The sequence below is a fragment of the Artemia franciscana genome, chromosome 1, assembly GCF_032884065.1.
Source record: "Artemia franciscana chromosome 1, ASM3288406v1, whole genome shotgun sequence".
Taxonomy (NCBI): Eukaryota; Metazoa; Arthropoda; class Branchiopoda; order Anostraca; family Artemiidae; genus Artemia; species Artemia franciscana.
In genome coordinates, this window is record NC_088863.1 from 47,904,834 (window position 1) to 47,922,673 (window position 17,840).

The following is a 17,840-nucleotide window of genomic DNA, read 5'->3' on the forward strand; positions in this document are numbered from 1 at the left end:
GAATAAAAACCTGTCTAAGATACGTGACTGACATAACCGGACCAGATCTGCTCTCTTTGGTGGAATTGGAGGGGGGGGGGGAATTTTGAAAATTGAGGTATTTGTAACTTACGAAAGGGTGACCAGATCTTAATGAAATTTGATATTTAAAAGGATCTTGTGCTTTAAAGTTCTTATTTTAAATCCCGACCAGATCCTGTGACGTTGGGGGGAGTTGGAGGGGGAAATCGGAATTCTTGGAAAATGTGAAAATTGGGGTATTTTTATATTACGAATAGATGATTGGATCTTAATGAAATTTGATTTTTAGAAAGAATTCATGTCTCAGAGCTCTTATTTCAAATCCCGACTAGATCGTTTGAAATTGGGAGGAGTTGGAGGGGGAAATCTTGGAAAAACACTTGGAGTGTAGGAATCGGGATGAAGCTTGGTGGATAGAATAAACAAATGTCCTTGATACGTGATTGACGGAATCGTACTGGATTCGCTCTCTTTGGGGGAGTTGGGGGGAGGGGTTCAGTGATTTGGCGATTTTGATGCTTCTGGACGTGCTAGGACGATGAAACTTGATAGGCGTGTCAGGGAGCTGCAAAATTTGACTTGATAAAGTCGTTTTCCCAGATTTGACAATCTGGGGGGCTAAAGGGAGAGGAAAAATTAGAAAAAATTAGGTATTTATAACTTACGAGTGGGTGAACGGATCTTAATGAATTTTGATATTTAGAAGGACATCGTGACTCAGAGGTCTTATTTTAAATCCTGACCGGCATTAAGCCTCATATTTTCCTTTTTAAATCAATCTATTGATTCATAGAATTTTGTTAGAGCTCATACCATATGATCTGTTGGCTCTTAGCACTTCTCGCCTCGTCACAAGTGCCATATGAGCTCTTAGCTCTTGTTTGTCTCTCTCTTTCACTATGCCTGTGTGTCTGAGTTGTTCTTTGTCTGTCTCTCTCTCACTTTGCCTATGAGTTTGGGTGGGTGTTTGCTTGTCCCCGTATCTGTCTTTGTCTGTTTGTATGAATGAATCTTTATGTTGTGTTTGATTTTTGTCTCCCTCTCAATGTGCCTTTATGTCTGAGAGGATATTTGCTTGTCTCTCCTTTTTATGCCTGTGTGTTAGAGCAGATGTTCAGTTGTCTCTCTCTCTCTGTACTTTTGTGTTTGAGTGCGTGTTTGCTTGTTTCGGTGTCTGTCTTCGTATGTTTGTGCATTTGACTCTTTGTATTTGTGTGTGTTTCTCTCTCTCTCTCTCTCTCTCTCTCTCCGCGTGTGTCTGAGCGGGTTGGTGCTTGTCTCTTTGGATTTTTGAAAGAATCCAGCTCATGTGTCTCATGCTTTGGTAAAGCCCCTTTCAACCTAGCCCGCTAGCAGCATCTCTGTCTTATTAGCTTACCCAAAAAAAAAATAAAAAAAACATAACAAAGTACTGCATAAAATATTTTTAATGTAATAGAAACATGTAGAATATCATCGTAAAAATAAAAACGAATTCTTTGAATCCATTCTATAAGATGCTTCATTATATTTTCTCTTGACTTTAAACATGTTCCATTTTGGTGTCATACACGAGTTTTAAAATGGTTTCAAGTACAATCACTTCATACATTTCATCATTAGTATTATTGAGTTCATTGACTATATCTGTAGGTATACAAAAATTGTAGTAATAATGTTCACAGGTGCTTTGTTTTTTTAACAATTCTTCTTTATATCCTGTTGTTATATTATCTGCCAATGACATTTTTACTTTGTTTTCGATTTCACTGTCTATTATCACATTATTTTTACATAGTTTGCAGTTTTTGCGCATAGATAAGATATGCATTATGAAATTAGTACAGCAGTAGGTATTTTCCTTGTGCATTCATTTGAATGTTAATACCAGAAAGATGGCCATAGGATCTGTCAACGGGTAATGTACTATTCACTATTAGTTTCAACTTTCAACTATTAGTTTCAAGTCTGCATTATCTTTGAACATTGACTTTTCTGGAATCGCTACTCTCGCTTATCCACCATTATCAGAGTTGAATCTTTTCGATGCTCCAAAGGAATTTATTAGCTCACTTTCATGATCTCCGTTAATGCTTTTTCATGTTCAAATATTTTTCTTTGTCAGCATTCAACGCAACAATGTTTTCTTGTCACATGCTTTTCGGAATATTTCATCTCCGTTTGTTCTTAATGCCATGCAAGTGTTTATCATTCCAATGCACAAGGAATACTGATTGAAAATTTACAATAAACTAGGTAGTGCCGATGACTAGCCATAGAGTACCACTGGGGCAACCGCATAATTAAAAATATAATAAACCATGTTCACCAGTCCCAAAATCCCAAAGCCCAAAAACTTCTTATCGCAAAAAAAGGGGCTAAAAGTTTGTAGGAGGGGTATTGGGGCCCTTGGAGTCGGGGCATGGTAGCAATTGATTCATTGAGGAACATAAGTTCGCCAGTTTACTTTACCCAAGCGCGTGTCACAAGAGAAAAAAGGAGTAGCAAATTTCTCATTTTTTTACTCATTAAAATTATGTTCGCATTATAAAATGTGTCCGATTTTCTATACTCAAGCGCGTGTCACAAAACTAGTTTTATTCAACTCAAATAAAAACTTTATTCATATAATTGTCATTGCCTTATTATTAAGTTTTATAATAACTGGACATTCCTCTCATTCTGTGAAGGCTGAATATAAGTTAATCAAGTCTTGACAGGAATATTTAGGTCATTTACCCAAAAGTGTTGGATACCTGTCCGGGCAGCTGGTCATGTATGTAGGTCAATGTTCTAGTTTAGTATAAGTAATCTTTAGTGCCCAAATAAGGTAGTTCCCTCTGTATTGCATACATCATCACTACTCATATAGTACCATAAAGGCAAATGTATACTAAAGAAAACTAATCTGTTTCGGTGGACGCTTTAATTATTTAGACCAATCTTAGTTAAGACATGATTTCTGAAGATGCCTAATTTCAGATGCGCATTTGTTTTTATGTTTTGTAGTTTTTTCGATATATTTGTGTGTAGCTTTTTGAACGGGTTTTGTTACGGCTGAATAACATATAATATAACATTCAACAACACATGATATAACTATGAATAACACTGAGTGGAAACTGGTTGTGTTTGCCTAAGGGAAGAATGCAACCCTAAACTGGAACGTAAGTTGGAAGGATGTTCTTTAAGAGGTATCGTATATTTCAGCAACTTTAAGCCTTCCTTTGATAGGCTAGCATTGGAAATTATAGCTAAGAAATATTTCTAAAATCGTTATATTTTGTAATTTAGTTTCGTTTTATATATATATATATATATATACATATATATATATATATATATATATATATATATATATATATATATATATATATATATATATATATATATATATATATATATATTGTATATATATTGTTCCGGAGGAATTTTTCTCGATTTTTCTGACTGAAATTGAAATTTTGGAACTTTCCATCTGATTCCAAGTAGAGTTGCTTGGAGCCCCGAGGCAAATGTGTTTTTGAAGGGACTGCACTTAATCTCCGATCGATTTAAGTCCAAAGAGTATAAGCTTTAATTTTAGATTGGATCCTCCTTTACAAGGTCATCGTTGCGTTGAATTCGAACTGATAATTCTAAGCAAGCACCTTTGGGCATAATTTATTTAGGCTATTTTGGCAAGTGAGTTTTCTAAGTCACTCAAACGTAACCTTTTTGCAGAGTGCCTGTTGGCTGACTACGTAAGTGCTTCTTCTACTGAGAAGATACCGTTTGTTTTTCTACCTCATAAGGGTCATTTGATCTATCCAGATGCGGAAATAGCTTTATCAGGTAGGATATTTTTATTTAATAAATTAGCTAAATTGATGGTTAAATTAAATGAAAATGTTGATAATGGCATTAAGACGCAATGATAATATGGATTTTAGATAATAAAATAAAAAAAAGTCACTAAATGGCATTGAAATTATTTGTTCGACTGACTAGTAAATAATTTTGATATAACAATCTTTAATGCAACTTTCAACTGTCCATCACGGTGAATAATACATTGTATATAATAATCAAATGGTCATTTAATAGTTAATAACAATAGTTAAATAGATAATAATAGCTAATGTTTAATAAATTAAACAGAAATTATAGAAGCTTTTCAATAGTATCAGTAAATATTCAAATGTGAAAGTGACCAGTGCAACATAAGTAAAATAGCTGGCATGTTATAATCTGTAGATCCTATTTGAAGTAATGCAATATATTTCAATTAAAAGTCAGCTTATTCTTAACCAATTTGGTTTTGAATGACAAAGCTGAGTAAGAACAGGATCACATCAGGCATTTAAAATGTAAGAAGGACTTGATCACCCCCTGCCCCTCTCCCAAAGCATCAATATATTTTCAGTTTTTGCAATAATTGTCTATGTTTTTCGTGAAGATCTTCCTTTTTTTCTAATTTTTGTCCATTGAAACACCAAGCCTCCCAAAACAAATGCTTCATTTTTATTTGCCTCTTGTCCATAACCACAACTTATGCTTATAAACATTAAAGAAACAGTTTCAGAATATTTGTAGAAAACGACAGTTTTACCCCCTATACATGAGAGAAGTCCATGTTGTTTCCAAAGATTGGACCTCTCCCTTCTGCTGCCTCTTAACATTGTATGCTGAAGTTAAATAAAAGTACTTATTTTGAAATGTATCTTACTATAAATCCAGTTAAAACATATCCTGGCACTTGCAAATAGTTTTTTTAGAAGGGGGACTTCAAATGTTTTGGGTGGTGAGGTCGTCATAAACCTAAAAAATAGAACAAGCTTTGACTTTTGACTTTTATTTACATAAAAAAATATAAACTATTACAGATATAAATCACAACGCTGGGGAAAATTTTTCATTTTTCTAACGCGTAGCGATTAACTACATTAACATTCCTAAAGCATCCTAAGATAAAAATTACAATAAAAAATACACATAAATGTTCCTAGAAGCATCCTACACTAATTAAAATAATAATGAAAAAAAATACAATCCCCTCATCTCAAACACCCCCAGTGTAACAGCCCTCTTTCAAATACAACTCCCTCCACCACAATCCCTTTAATCCGCTCCTCCCTCCGTCCCTATAAAACACTCCAATCCCCCCAAATAAAAAAAGATATAAAAAAACTAATTACCCAACAAATATTCTTTTAATATTTTTAAACTGTGGGAGGTGCTCAGCCTCCCTAACACTCACAGGAAGTGAATTCCATACAGAAGGACCAAGACATTGTTATGTCCGTAACAATATGATATTGGATTCCATAAGAAGGGCCTCTTGTTATGTAGCTTGCTATAATTTGTTACTCGATTGTAGTAAAGTTTCTTTGTGATTTGCTGTGTTACAACATTTAGTCTATAATTTTCAAAAAAGATTTCATGGAAAATTTAAATTCTGTTTAGATTCATTTCAAAATCGAATGCGTTCGAGCTAGAATGCTCTAAGCTACAACTAGAAACTTTAGACAAACAGCAAGCATTCAGTGATTGGCCCTGCATACAATTTTTGTTAGTCTATCAACTTAGTGACCAATGACATAATTGAATTCCTTTCTTTTTCTTTGAGGGCTTCTCCAAATAAATTTCTAGAAAGAGAATATAATAAATAAATCTCAGTTAGCCGGTAATTCAATTAGTTTTTATTTTTCTGTTTAGCTTATGCTCATTTTCAGTCTTACAAGACAAAATTTATTTATGAATTTACAGTAACATAATTGAAGGCCAAAAGCATCCAAGTATTAATAGACCCTTCCATAAATTCTCCATCTGTCCACTGTATTCAAGACGAAGTATAAATCACTGTAAATTGAGCTAAAAAATTCTCGGAAATTTCCAACTCATATTGGATTTAATCATGTTGAATGTTATTGAATAAAATTTAGGCACTTCTTGAAGAATAGCAGTCGCATTATTCAATTACAGGTAGCTTAATGGTGCTTTCAAATTTTAAAGCACGGTGAATTCTGCTTCTTTTTTAAGTACCAAGGACATCAGATTAAAAAATTTGAAGCCTCCTGGACCCATCATAGATTTATTTTAACTTAAAAACCATAGTTTTCTGAGGTTTGTCTTATTGTTGTTTCAAAATTATAATAAGTTTTTGGTTCTTATCATATTTTCGTCAGTATTACCACGTTGAACCGTGAGAATAAATAAGCAAACCAATTACTTAAATCTGACGACACTTTCTGTCCATATAAATTCAAACGATTACTTTTTGCTGAGTCCAAAAGGCAACCACACCTTCAAAGGAAAGTTACACCTTCTTCAGTTGTTCGGTGCAATCATATAATTTTAGCTTATCTCTTACTGGCTCTTCACGCACTTTTCTGTTTTTTATTTTGCACTTAATGCACCGCCAAAACTGTGTAACTGTGTATAGATGTATTGTCAATTAACAATTGAATCCCTAATTTTTCTAGATTTGAATTGTTGTTTAAGCTTCCATGTAACCAATTCAGACAAAGATATTATATTTTTGCTGCCCATGGTACTTAAAAATTATCCTAAATTTCAAAGCCATTCAAGAATTTTCGGAAAGGTCTCTGTTCAGATCTCTGCATGATCACTAAAGTTGTAGGCGCGTAATTGGCCATCATCCAGGTTGACACATCTGGTGCAAGAATTCATGTTAGAAGCCCCTCTCCTTACTAACATCACTGCCGGCAGGTACCCTGAGGAGGGCCAGAAATAAAAGAAACAAATTGGTTGGGTCTAATCAACAAATTATTATTTTATCAAGAAAATTTATTTTATTAGAATTATAAAGAAGATTTGGGATTGGGGGAGTGGGCCTTATAACAACCCTGGGGTATGTCCCTGACTGTTTGCTACACAACTTTCATATTCAACTATGTGATAAAGTGCTAAGTTTTATTTTTATGATTTGGCTTACCCTCTATTGCAATTACCTATGATAACGAGAAATTAAGGACTCATTAAACGAATCCACTAGTTGCGCTGATTTCGTTTAGTGCCAACTGAGCGTTAGTGTTTGATAATTCGCGAAGATTAACAGTGCCGTGTCTTGAAGATACTGAAGTAGGTCGTAAAAACTCCTCCTGCTAGTGGTTTCTGAGAAACTCTAATGTGGTAAGTCTGTTCAGTGCTAATAGTTTTGCCACTCAGGAAATAAAGTTGAATCAATAAAGATTTTGCGAGGTTGTCTGTCTTTCCTTCTTACTTTAGGAGCATATGTATGTGCTGTTTACCTGGATGAAGAATTCGAGACCAGAGAATGGACTGGAAAGTCATTTCTGATTCTAAGAGACAGCTTCGAGGTTCAAAAGATTCCCGTGCGCAAACCCGCTTTCGTGCTGTGTCCAGTTTTCTAGGGCAATAATGATAGAAAAGTTAGAATGGCTGGGACAGGTTTAATGACTGAACGAACACAGATTGCCAAAGATTGGCAATAGGGCTCATAAGACGCTCAAATATGGCTCCTAAGGAGAGAATTAAAGGCCATTGAAACTTGATAAGAATGTTAAAGAGTAAAACATGGAGTAGATCGAAATAGAGGAGTAGCTTGCGTGGCTGTGTTAGCATCGGCTGCCTGTTACTGCTGTAATTTTCTAATAGTAACAGTAACATCATTTGAGGAGAGGACCAAGGACACTTTTTGGAAAAATCAATTTTCGATCGAATCGATTTTCGTTATGTGCCTCCCAAGGTCATATTTTCAGCTCCGATAATTCTTTTAAAGAAGAGTGCGCTCAATGAAATGCCCTTTGGACTAATTTCTCCTTTTTGATTAGAATGTAGACCTTTAGCTTAATTAGTCCGTCAAACTGCCTATAACGTTATTTTCCCTGTGGCAAAAGGTGACTATCCGTATGGCAAATTAATCCCATATTAAAGTTTGTACATCAATTTTATAAGTTAAGCTTGTACCTTGTAAATTAGAGCATTAATAATAAATGTTAACTTGAGTATTAAAAACTAAAATATTGACATGGAGAAAAACTAACTAATAAACTAAATCTAAGTTTGTTATTTTTTCGAAGAGAAATGAAATGCTCTGTTTGAAATAGTTATATCTCTCTCGCTCTCTCCTTCTCTCTGCCTTTCTCTCTATCCATTTTCTCTTTTTCATTTTCCCTTAATTACAACATAATTGACCAGTAATACATTTTCAGATATGAGGTCGGAGGGACAACTTCTGCTTTCACCAGTTTGTGTTGTCTCCAAAGCTCATATTCTTTCTTCAAAAGGGTGGATTGCCCTCGAAAAGGGCACAGTTGGTGAGCCTCCATTTGCCCTTTATCGTGAAGGTACCAAAACCTATCTTCAGGTAATGAATTTTAACTCTTATTGTTTGCTTTGTATAAAACTAGCCAAATTATACCTCTAACAACTGCGGATACGTTGCTATTTGAATTTTTCGCAATTTCCATGTTTAAAAAAAAAAAACTTTTCTCCTCCGTTCATTTATTGGAAAATAAGACAATATTTATTCTCAAAATGAACCATCAAAATCTATCTTTTTAAATTTAAAAAATACGAAAAGAATAAACTAAGAAAAAGTTCTAACATTAAGCTGAGGAACAAGAAGTTTTAACTTCTAATCACTACTATGAATAGCTCTTAAGTTACTCTGCCCAGATCTCTTTGGTGTACCCTACTAATAAATGCCTATTCTATTCTATTACATTCTACTACATATTATATATTCAAAATCTACTTTTATTCTAATATTCTGACCTTTTCACAATCGAAGGATGCACCTTCCAATTTCTTATTTTTCTACTTTTTATTTGATTATTTTGTGAAGTAGATAGATTGTCACAGAAAATTCTAGGCCTTCCGGCAGCAGAGATTGAGCCCCGTACCTCGTACGTGTTGCCAAATAGAGTTCAATCAACAGTGTTACCACAGTGTCCCTTTCAATATTCTTCTTCGTCTTGTTAGTTATTTGGAAACCCTAATCTATTCCTGGTCCTGCGGCAGCTGAGATCCAATTCCCAGATGCCTCATTCCGATCTACATGAAATATTCTACGCCAGTAGTCCATTTATTCCTACCAACTAATCACAATGACACCACAGTGACGACAAAACGGGGGGTGAAGTAAACCCAAGATCAATATTTGGGGATGGGACATCTATCTCTGACGAACTCTCGGGACCTGGTCAGGTAGACTATGATTGTTCTAAGATGCTTAGATCTAACTTTTGATATAACTTTAGGCCACAGAAGACATTCAATTGTAATTCTGGGTGCAATTTCAAATTCAACTACTTTGAGAAATTATCGAGTGACTTAGTCAGAACTTCAGAATTTACTTAAAGTAGAACTTTGTTAGGGTTAGTTTTCCAAAGAGGATATATGTTTTTTATTTATGGAAACTGGACACTTGACAGCAGTAATGATGACATTACATTAAAATGTGTTAGAGAAGTCTTTTCAATCTTCTAAAACTAACTAGAGACTTTGTGATTAATTAAAAAAAATATTTATAATCTTTAGTGTAACCTTTTGAGAGGCAGATAAAGTTGTCCAAGCTTTAGGTTTGGCTAGAAACTTATTTGAAATATTGAAATGTAACTAACCACTAGCTTTTTCTTTTAGATAGTTCAAATTGTAAAAATTGTCATGTCTGATGGCGTGAGCTTTAATTAAAGATACTTTTCCTCAAGGGTGTAGAAATCTTTTCTATATGACGTGGGGGGAGCGGGGGTAATAATACAACGCTGCTTAACTTAACTACATATTTTTCAATTTTTCCTCATAGCGGAGCTATCGAAACCCTGATATGCCACCGTCAGACACATCCATTCTGTGGTTAACTTTATTTGGTCTCATGAATCAAAAGAGCTAGATTTTCCTCAAAAACTGATTGATTGCGCATAAACTTAAAAATAAGCTCGGAACATCTCATTGAAAGATTAATTAAATTGAAATTTAACAAGGAAAATAATGTTATTTCCCGATTATGTCAGATGTTTTAAAAACTGATATAAATATGGCAGAAAGTTAACGATTCAAAATTATAATGTAACTTGAAAACAATTGTTGTGGCTGCCCAGAAGAAAAAAAAATATTCTTTCACCCATGGTTGTGAGAGATTTTTTTCTTAAAATTCTCACACACCAATCAGACAGTTACAGTCATAATTTTCTTTTTGTAGTTTTAAGAGCTCAAACTAGTGAGTATAAATAAAGAAAAGTGACACCTGTCTGTTCACTCAACGAAAAATGACTCATTTGGGCACGGCCTGGTTAACAATAAAAACTATTCCCACGTTTAATTGTAATTGGCTGTCCAAAGTCAATAATTTTTTTTCTTGTTAGATAACTTCTCGGACAAGAAAACTTTATCCTAGCCCTCTATTAAATCCTTATTAGCTAGTATATAACATTTCTGATATATGGAAGCTTATGCTCAGGGCCGAAACTATGGTATTGTGGGTGGGGAGGCTGCATCTCAATCAAAAACTTAATCTGTTAACAATTTTTCTCTAAATCCCCAGATTTTGATTTAGTTACCAGTTTTTTGCATTTTTTTTTTTAAGATTTGTCCCCACCCAATAAATTATTTAAATGCAAATTTTTGTGTGCGTGCCTGTCCTGAACGAGATTTACAGAGCTGTGGTGGGAAATTCTCATGCCTTCATCTTTAACATGAAAGTGTATTCCGTTGCAAAAAAAAAACACAAATAAAACTACAACGTTTACAAATCAAAAGAACTCTCCAAAAACTGATAACAAATTCATCTTTTCAACTCAACAAAGTGATTTTTGGAGACCCTGCGCTGGCTATGCCGCAATAGCAATGTGTTCTTGAGAGAGCCAAAAGTTCATTTCATCCCGTCGGGATTGGAACAAATGAAAAAAAATTAAAACAAGCTGAATAATCTTTTTTTTATTAGTTTCTAATCAGGACGTGTGCAAGTAGAGGTGAGGGATTTGGATTCACCTCCCTGCCGCCCACAAAAACAATACTAATTTTTCTGAATTAATTGGCATTTTGTATTCAAATCATTCTCCCACCCCCAGCCCCCCAAAAAATCTGGTAAGCGTATCAAGTCCATTTGTATATGTGCTATCAGTTAACTTAAGCTCACAATAAAATAAACTTATCAATTCTTGATGAGTGTATACTATATTTTTGAAATGTTGCTTCTTTTCCGTCATTTGTTTACTAATTCTCTTGACTTCTATCAATTTAATGCCAAGTGGAAGAACTTCAGAACTGTGTTTGATCGTTGTGGGATTCACTCTAGATCCCCCCCTTCGCAAAAAAATAATGAAGCGAAAAGACACACATATATTGAAAATTCTCGCTTTAATGCTTGCTAATATCGATACAACTCTTCACTGCAAACAGCCAGCTTAGGCCAACAAAGTAGCATAAAACCGTGTTAGATGCTTGGCTTTCTCATGGATCACCATTCCTTAGGCGATAATATTAAAATAGTGACACGAATAATCCCTAGTAAAATTAGTATCAAAGTCTAAAAACAAGTTTAGTTAATATTTGCAAACTAATTTTTAAAAGCTTTTTCCACAAAAGAATTTTTTCTAAGAAAAGTAAAGATCTACATTAAAGCAATGATGAGCAAAAATAAAGTCAAATAATTTTTCAAGCGTAAAACTACTATAGATAACCATCAATAATTAACCGAAAACCAAAACGAATATATATTATAATAAATGACCGAGTCAAGTTCAAAACGAGCAGAAGCTGTCACAAAGAAGGATAGGGTTAATGCCCCCCGTGCCTTTTGAAGACCAGAACGTAATTTGCACTTTACTGAAAACAATGTCTATTACGGTTAGTGTGTTTGCATTTCTCATAACATCAATAAATACAAAGAAAAATCACCAAAATAACGAAGATTACGGAAAAACCTAAATGAATTTGTACTTAAACTTTAGCAAATAAAACTTTAGCTAATAATTTTCAATTTATACCCTAATCCAGTTCTCAGATGCCGCTACTAATTTGATAACATGGATGCACTAAAATAATTTTAGTTTATTTCAATAGTAGTACTAGAAGTAATAGCAAAATCAATTCGTTAAATAATAGTGAATTGCGTAACTTATATCCCTTATCCAAAGATCTCTTGGGGGTTGTCACCCCCAGAAGCCTAGCTATTGGCCTTTCAACTATGTTGAACAAAATGGCTTTTTTTTATAAATTGTCGGATTTCTTTGGGGGAGGGGATGTGGGATGGGGCGGGCTGCCGTCTAATCAATTATAACCCTTTTAAAGGACGCTAGAACTTTCAATTGGATGAGTCCTATTCAAAGTATCTACGATAACAACTGCCGCTGGAAGGGCCTTGGTAAAAGAAAAAAACAACGAATAGTGCATATAGCCCACTTCGCTCTTTACTTAGGCAGCACTTTTGCGCCAGGCAGCACAGCACTGTCCATGATAATTATAGTAGAGAATCTATGCCCTGCCGTGAAATAAAACCCGTCAAATAAACCTCTTGAAGTAAATCTCAGGTAGGCGTCATCAAATGAACTTTCACAAAACATGAATCATTTTTTTAGTCAGAGACAATGACAGTTATTAACTGAAACACCAGCTGATAAGCCTCTTCAAACTTACAGTGAACCTTCTCCAAATATAAGTTTAAATTATTATTCATAAATTATCAGAGCCAATGCTTTAGCTTTGTCTGTAGTAAAGAGCCATAAGGCTTCGGTGTATGAACCAGTTCATATGGAAGTGCTGGTCGTAGAAAATTTAGATTGGAAATTGTGAATCAAAAATGAACGGAGGGCTGACAACTCTCCTCTTTAGCCCTTTTGCGGTATAGATGCTATGCCTTTCCAGGTATTAAAAGTGGTGGAATTGCAATATCTCGGGAACGACCTGGGGTATCAAGTTGGAGCCTTCAGGGAGGTTTCAGGAAGACTGGAGAGGCAATTGGACGCTACACTGCATTTTCTGGGGAGAGTGTGCCCGTATTATTGGCAAAACATTACATGCATCTAGGTAATCATAATACCTAATTTGCAATTTTTTGGGGGACAGCTCAGGGAATGGAATTGAACCTTTCAAGTCATCAAACAACGTATCTGCAATATCTTATTGTCAACCAAGGGAATATACTTGAAACTTTCAAGTTTTGTTGGCAAAAGAAAGTAAGCACAGAAGGTGGCATATAGGGGATGAATACTTAAGTAAGAAATAACCCATATGAAGCAGAAAGCTGAAGAGGCGCTTGAAGTCAGATCACCAAAGTTAATATTAAAATCACGGAGGAGCATAAAAAGGGGTGAGCCAAGGGGTATTTTGCTCAAGATGCTTCTTTCAAGATCCATAAAAAATTTGTATGTTCAGTTTGATACAATGACATATAACCCTTTTTTGTGAAACTTGAGAATAAATTATTGCTGATATAGCGTTCAAAATCCAAACTCCCATTACTTCAATTTTCCCCTACGATAACATAAGTTTGATATAAAAAGTTAATGTAAAACTCAAATTATTGATAAACATTGTCTTTTTTAACCGACAGGAGTGACTGTAGTGGAATAAAGTACTTGCGATTAATTATAGTGTTATAGCGATTAATTATAGCTGTTGTTTATATTAAGTGTCTGCAGACACTGACCCTAAGAGATATTAAGACCCTGCGATTGTCAAGGTTGAAAATCTTTGCTGGACTCTGATTCTAAGTAGGTTTGGCATGTTCACCGTTTTTGGAACTTATACTATGTCACGCTCAGAAATCCTTAAATACCTTTTTGGTGAAAATAAGAAACAAGAAGAGATTGAAGTAAGATTATTTGACCAAAGGCCCCATCTTGGCCCCTTTGAGCATTGACCAACTTACCAGTTGACCATTTATAGCTAAAAAATAATAAGAAAAATTCGATTGAGCCCTAACACAATGTTGCGCTTTTGCCAAAAATTGTTTAATTTGCAGTTCACCGTTACCGCCTTGTTTACCCCAAGGCGTCAATAGATCTAAGTTTACACAATTAATTAAACAAAAGAGAAATTAAAGTTGTATATTTTATAATTTTAATGCCTGGTTTCAATAAGTTGTTACAAAACAAGTCATCAGCTTATGACAACATGTCAATTTCGCTTTGAGATTTTGTATTTAAAACTAAAAGGGATTGAATGGCAAATCAAACTTCTAAAGTTGCAATCCATGGCGTAAATGAGTATAATCTTCCATTTCACCCCCTACTTACACAATCAGGAGTGTCAGAACCTTTTTAAATTTCTGTAGAATAAATAGCATAAAAACCTAATCAAATAACAATACTATAATGCTGCTTTGTTTTCACACTAATTTCTTGCTTCTGTGCCTGAAGGCCATATTTTAAGAAACCTTAACTTTGAATGGACACAGCATTAGAGCCATCTATCTAAAAAAAAACTAAGTCGTCTACTAAAAGATGTGTCATTTGCTGAGAGTAATTTTACATTCGCCAAGGGAACTATTGAGTTCCCTAGAGTTAAAAAACGCGTGAAAAAAACAGACGATTAATTTTTTAGAGGTGATCCAATATTAAAAAACCAGCAAAAAGATAGGATTTTCCTATCATATTCATTTACAGATTCAAACATCTAGTTATTTGATTCGATTAGTCAGTTTCGTCAGATAAGAACTGATTGTATTGTCGATTATTTAGTAATAGAGTAGGAAAATTATTATAGATCTAAAGATGCAAACCTCCTTCATTTAATACTGCAATCGCCATAGTCAAGTGTGGATTCTAACGTTTTCTAAATCTTAGTTCGCTAACAAATTTTGGTATCGTCGCCAGTGCTCGAAATTTTTAGTTTTGATACATTTTACTGACATATAAAGAATTACAAGTCATAAAAAAATAGAAATCCCGTTAATTACTACTGTGGCCAGTTTTAGAAATCTCGATTAACCCTAATTGTAGAATAAATAATTATATATAAAACAGATAAATAACTAACATATTTACTATTTTCTAAGTTTCTTATTCACTTAATAGATTTAATGAACAATTTATTTCAGCAATCAAGTGAATAATGTACCTGAATTAAAAACTAAATTATAGCTTTTGGTACTATATATTTCAATAATTAACATATTGATTGATTATTTTTCAAATCTTATTGATTTATTATTAATATACTTATTGAATTCTGTTCGGTGAAGATTTATCATGAAACGACTAAGAAATAACACTGTTTGCTTTTGTTTAAGTAGAAAAGGTATTAGTGCAATATAAAGGTACTAATGCAGTATAGACTGCATTAGCAGTTTAACCCTATGATACATTTGAAGCTTCTCTTATTCGGTCTTTCTTACCAGGAAGTGTCAGGTACCTGAATAACCTTAACCACCCTGAAAGTGACTAATTCATCCTCCTCTATGCGCGAGAAACGACCCAAATGTGTGCAGGAATTTCAGGAATTTCTGTGCAGGAATGCCCAATAATAAATAATAAAAAAGTAATTTAGTGGAATAAGAGCTGTCCAGAGATTCGAGAAAATTTAGGGTTTCGGGTGACTTTGGGCTCATAGCACCCTTTCTTGTGCTCAGAGATAATGTTTGGAGGTGATATAGCAACAAAGATTTAACCCCATTTTTCTTCCATTTATACACTTGGGTTGAATTTTCCTAGATTGACGGTATAAGAAATTGCTCCTTCTGCCACTCTGTCAAACTATTCGTGTTTATAAAGCTTGTGTTCATGAACTGTAGGTAAGGAGTGACTGGGCCCAATAGTAGCCGAAACTTTAAAAAATATATTTTTTATAACAATAGATACATCAAAAGAATTAAATTTTTATACTGAGTCCAAATACATAAGGTTCATTAAGTTTAATGTTACCCATCAAAAGCTACGAGCCTGATATTATTTGCCTTATTTTTTAAAAGAGGGGAGGAGAAACAATCTAAAAAGTAAAGTGATATTAGCATAAACCACACCATCACATTCAGCATGTCAGAGAGTCCTGCCTTAGAAGTTTGAAGGTACTATCTATAGAAATGCTTGCTTATTTATTAATTCAATTTTTTGTTAAAAGGGGGGGGGATCAAATCGAAACAACAGTCCTAGAAAATCAAAATACAACCCACGCGAACGGAAATCAAAAGTCCTAGTAGGTTAGTTGCTACCAGGCTAGAGTCTCAGGAAGTTCAGGTTTGACCAGCCTAGAATTCTACCTCGCCATTCCTGGGGTTATATGCGGAGGTCAAAGAGAACTGGGGTGAAGAAGTCTATCTAAAAACGGGACTACGTCCAGAAGATTTAAAATGGGTAATGTTTTTGAGGGGAAGTTTGATGTCTCTTAGAGAGCGAAGAAGATATTTAGCGATAGCTAGATTGAGGTCCTGTGTACTTCTGTTTAGAGAGATAGATGAGTCTTTGCGTCATATTTTAGCGGAATGCAAGGAATTGATGGATTTGCGGGTGGAAATTTTTGGTAGATAGGTTGAAAAATAGGTGTTATTTAAATATAAAAATATTAAAAGGTTTGGCCGGGTAGGTATGAAGCATCTTGTTCCAGCATTTTTCCAGTTTGTGTTTGGATGATGTATTTTCTGCTTTTTTTGTTTCACCTATTTTCTGCTTTTTTGTGTTATCTATCTATATATAGTATTTTGTTGTTAGAAAATACATGGAAACTTTTTTGGGTAATTTTCCATGAGGAGGGGGTATTTTCTAAAGGAAGAATTTTTTTGGAGAGGAAACCTTCCGTGGAATTTTCGGTAAAAACTGTACATAGGAGGGAAGAGAACTTCCTGGCATGGTTTTAAAACAGTCAGAGTTTAAATAAAAAAAAAACAGTTGGTTTATTCAACCGAAAGTAAATGAGCAACGTTATACTAAGTAGAAACTGTTCTGTATGTGAAGGTGGGGCTGCTCCGTCCTCAATTCTCGCTCTTTACGTTAAAGTTAGACTTTTTGTTATGATTCTTTAGGAAAGACTACTCAAACAAAGGGCCCTACCCAAAGGATTTTGAATGAAAAGTACTTTTAAAGATCTTTATTACTTTAGCATAAAGAACGTTGGTTTAGGAAGGGGAAGCCTCTCCCTCTCATATAGAGAAATGTTTCTGTTCTTTCTAAGTTTTAATGTTGCTCCTTACTTTCAGTTGAAAACACTTGTTTTTTATTTAATACATATAAAGATACTACCTTGCCATCTATGTTATGATTTTCCTTAGGTCAAAATTAGCATTCGGTATACCCAGCGTTAAATATCTTTACATATCCTGTTTACTGAAATTACCAAGCTGCTGGGACTTAAGATCCAAAGGGGCTCGATTCAATTTTCGTAGAAACCATCACCGTTATTGTGTTGCGAGAGCAACACTTTGGTTTTGTCCGTTTTCTTTTTTTTTCTATGCCGCCGATCTCAGCTTATACCTGGAAACTGGTAAGGGTCTAACCTGTGCGGTTTTTACGGAAAGTGTGGACCTCAGGCCGGGTTGATGAATATGACATTACATTTTGGAGAGCTCCGCAGAACTCTTGCCTGCGGCCAAAAAGGATGGTTTTTGCTTGTCCACGAGCCAGAGCCTATGGTGTGCGAAGTGAAGTGGAGTTATGTAGCCTATGTCAGAGAGGAGTATCTGAAGTTGTGCAGCCAAGCTTTAGTTTCATCAAACCATGTTTCTGCTTTCGAGTAGAAAGCTCTATTCTAGCAGGCAAGCAGGCAGGCACCACTTTCAAATTGAAGATGGACTAAAATCTAAAAGTGTTGAATATATGCGGCAGTTACCCGGCCCCACAGCCAATATATCTTCTTTGAGTGATAAATAGAAAAATTTACAGAATCAAAAATTTGGCATTTTCCCACGGGTCCGAAAGTGCTGCCATCTATTGTTTCTACCC

At 34.6% G+C, this 17,840-nt stretch overlaps 1 protein-coding gene across 3 annotated transcripts in view; it reads left to right on the top strand.

Annotated features, from left to right (window-relative positions):
- The window catches only part of LOC136030827 (uncharacterized), a 134,204-nt gene that overhangs the window by 37,028 nt on the left and 79,336 nt on the right, over nt 1–17,840 (top strand). For all 3 annotated transcript variants that reach the window (XR_010618365.1, XM_065709876.1, XM_065709880.1), the window contains exons 4-5: nt 3,724–3,834; nt 8,178–8,332. Coding sequence is in view for 2 of the 3 variants with exons in the window: in XM_065709876.1 (XP_065565948.1) it covers nt 3,724–3,834; nt 8,178–8,332 (266 nt within the window). In the remaining variant the exon portion in view is untranslated. The remainder of the gene's footprint in view (nt 1–3,723; nt 3,835–8,177; nt 8,333–17,840) is intronic.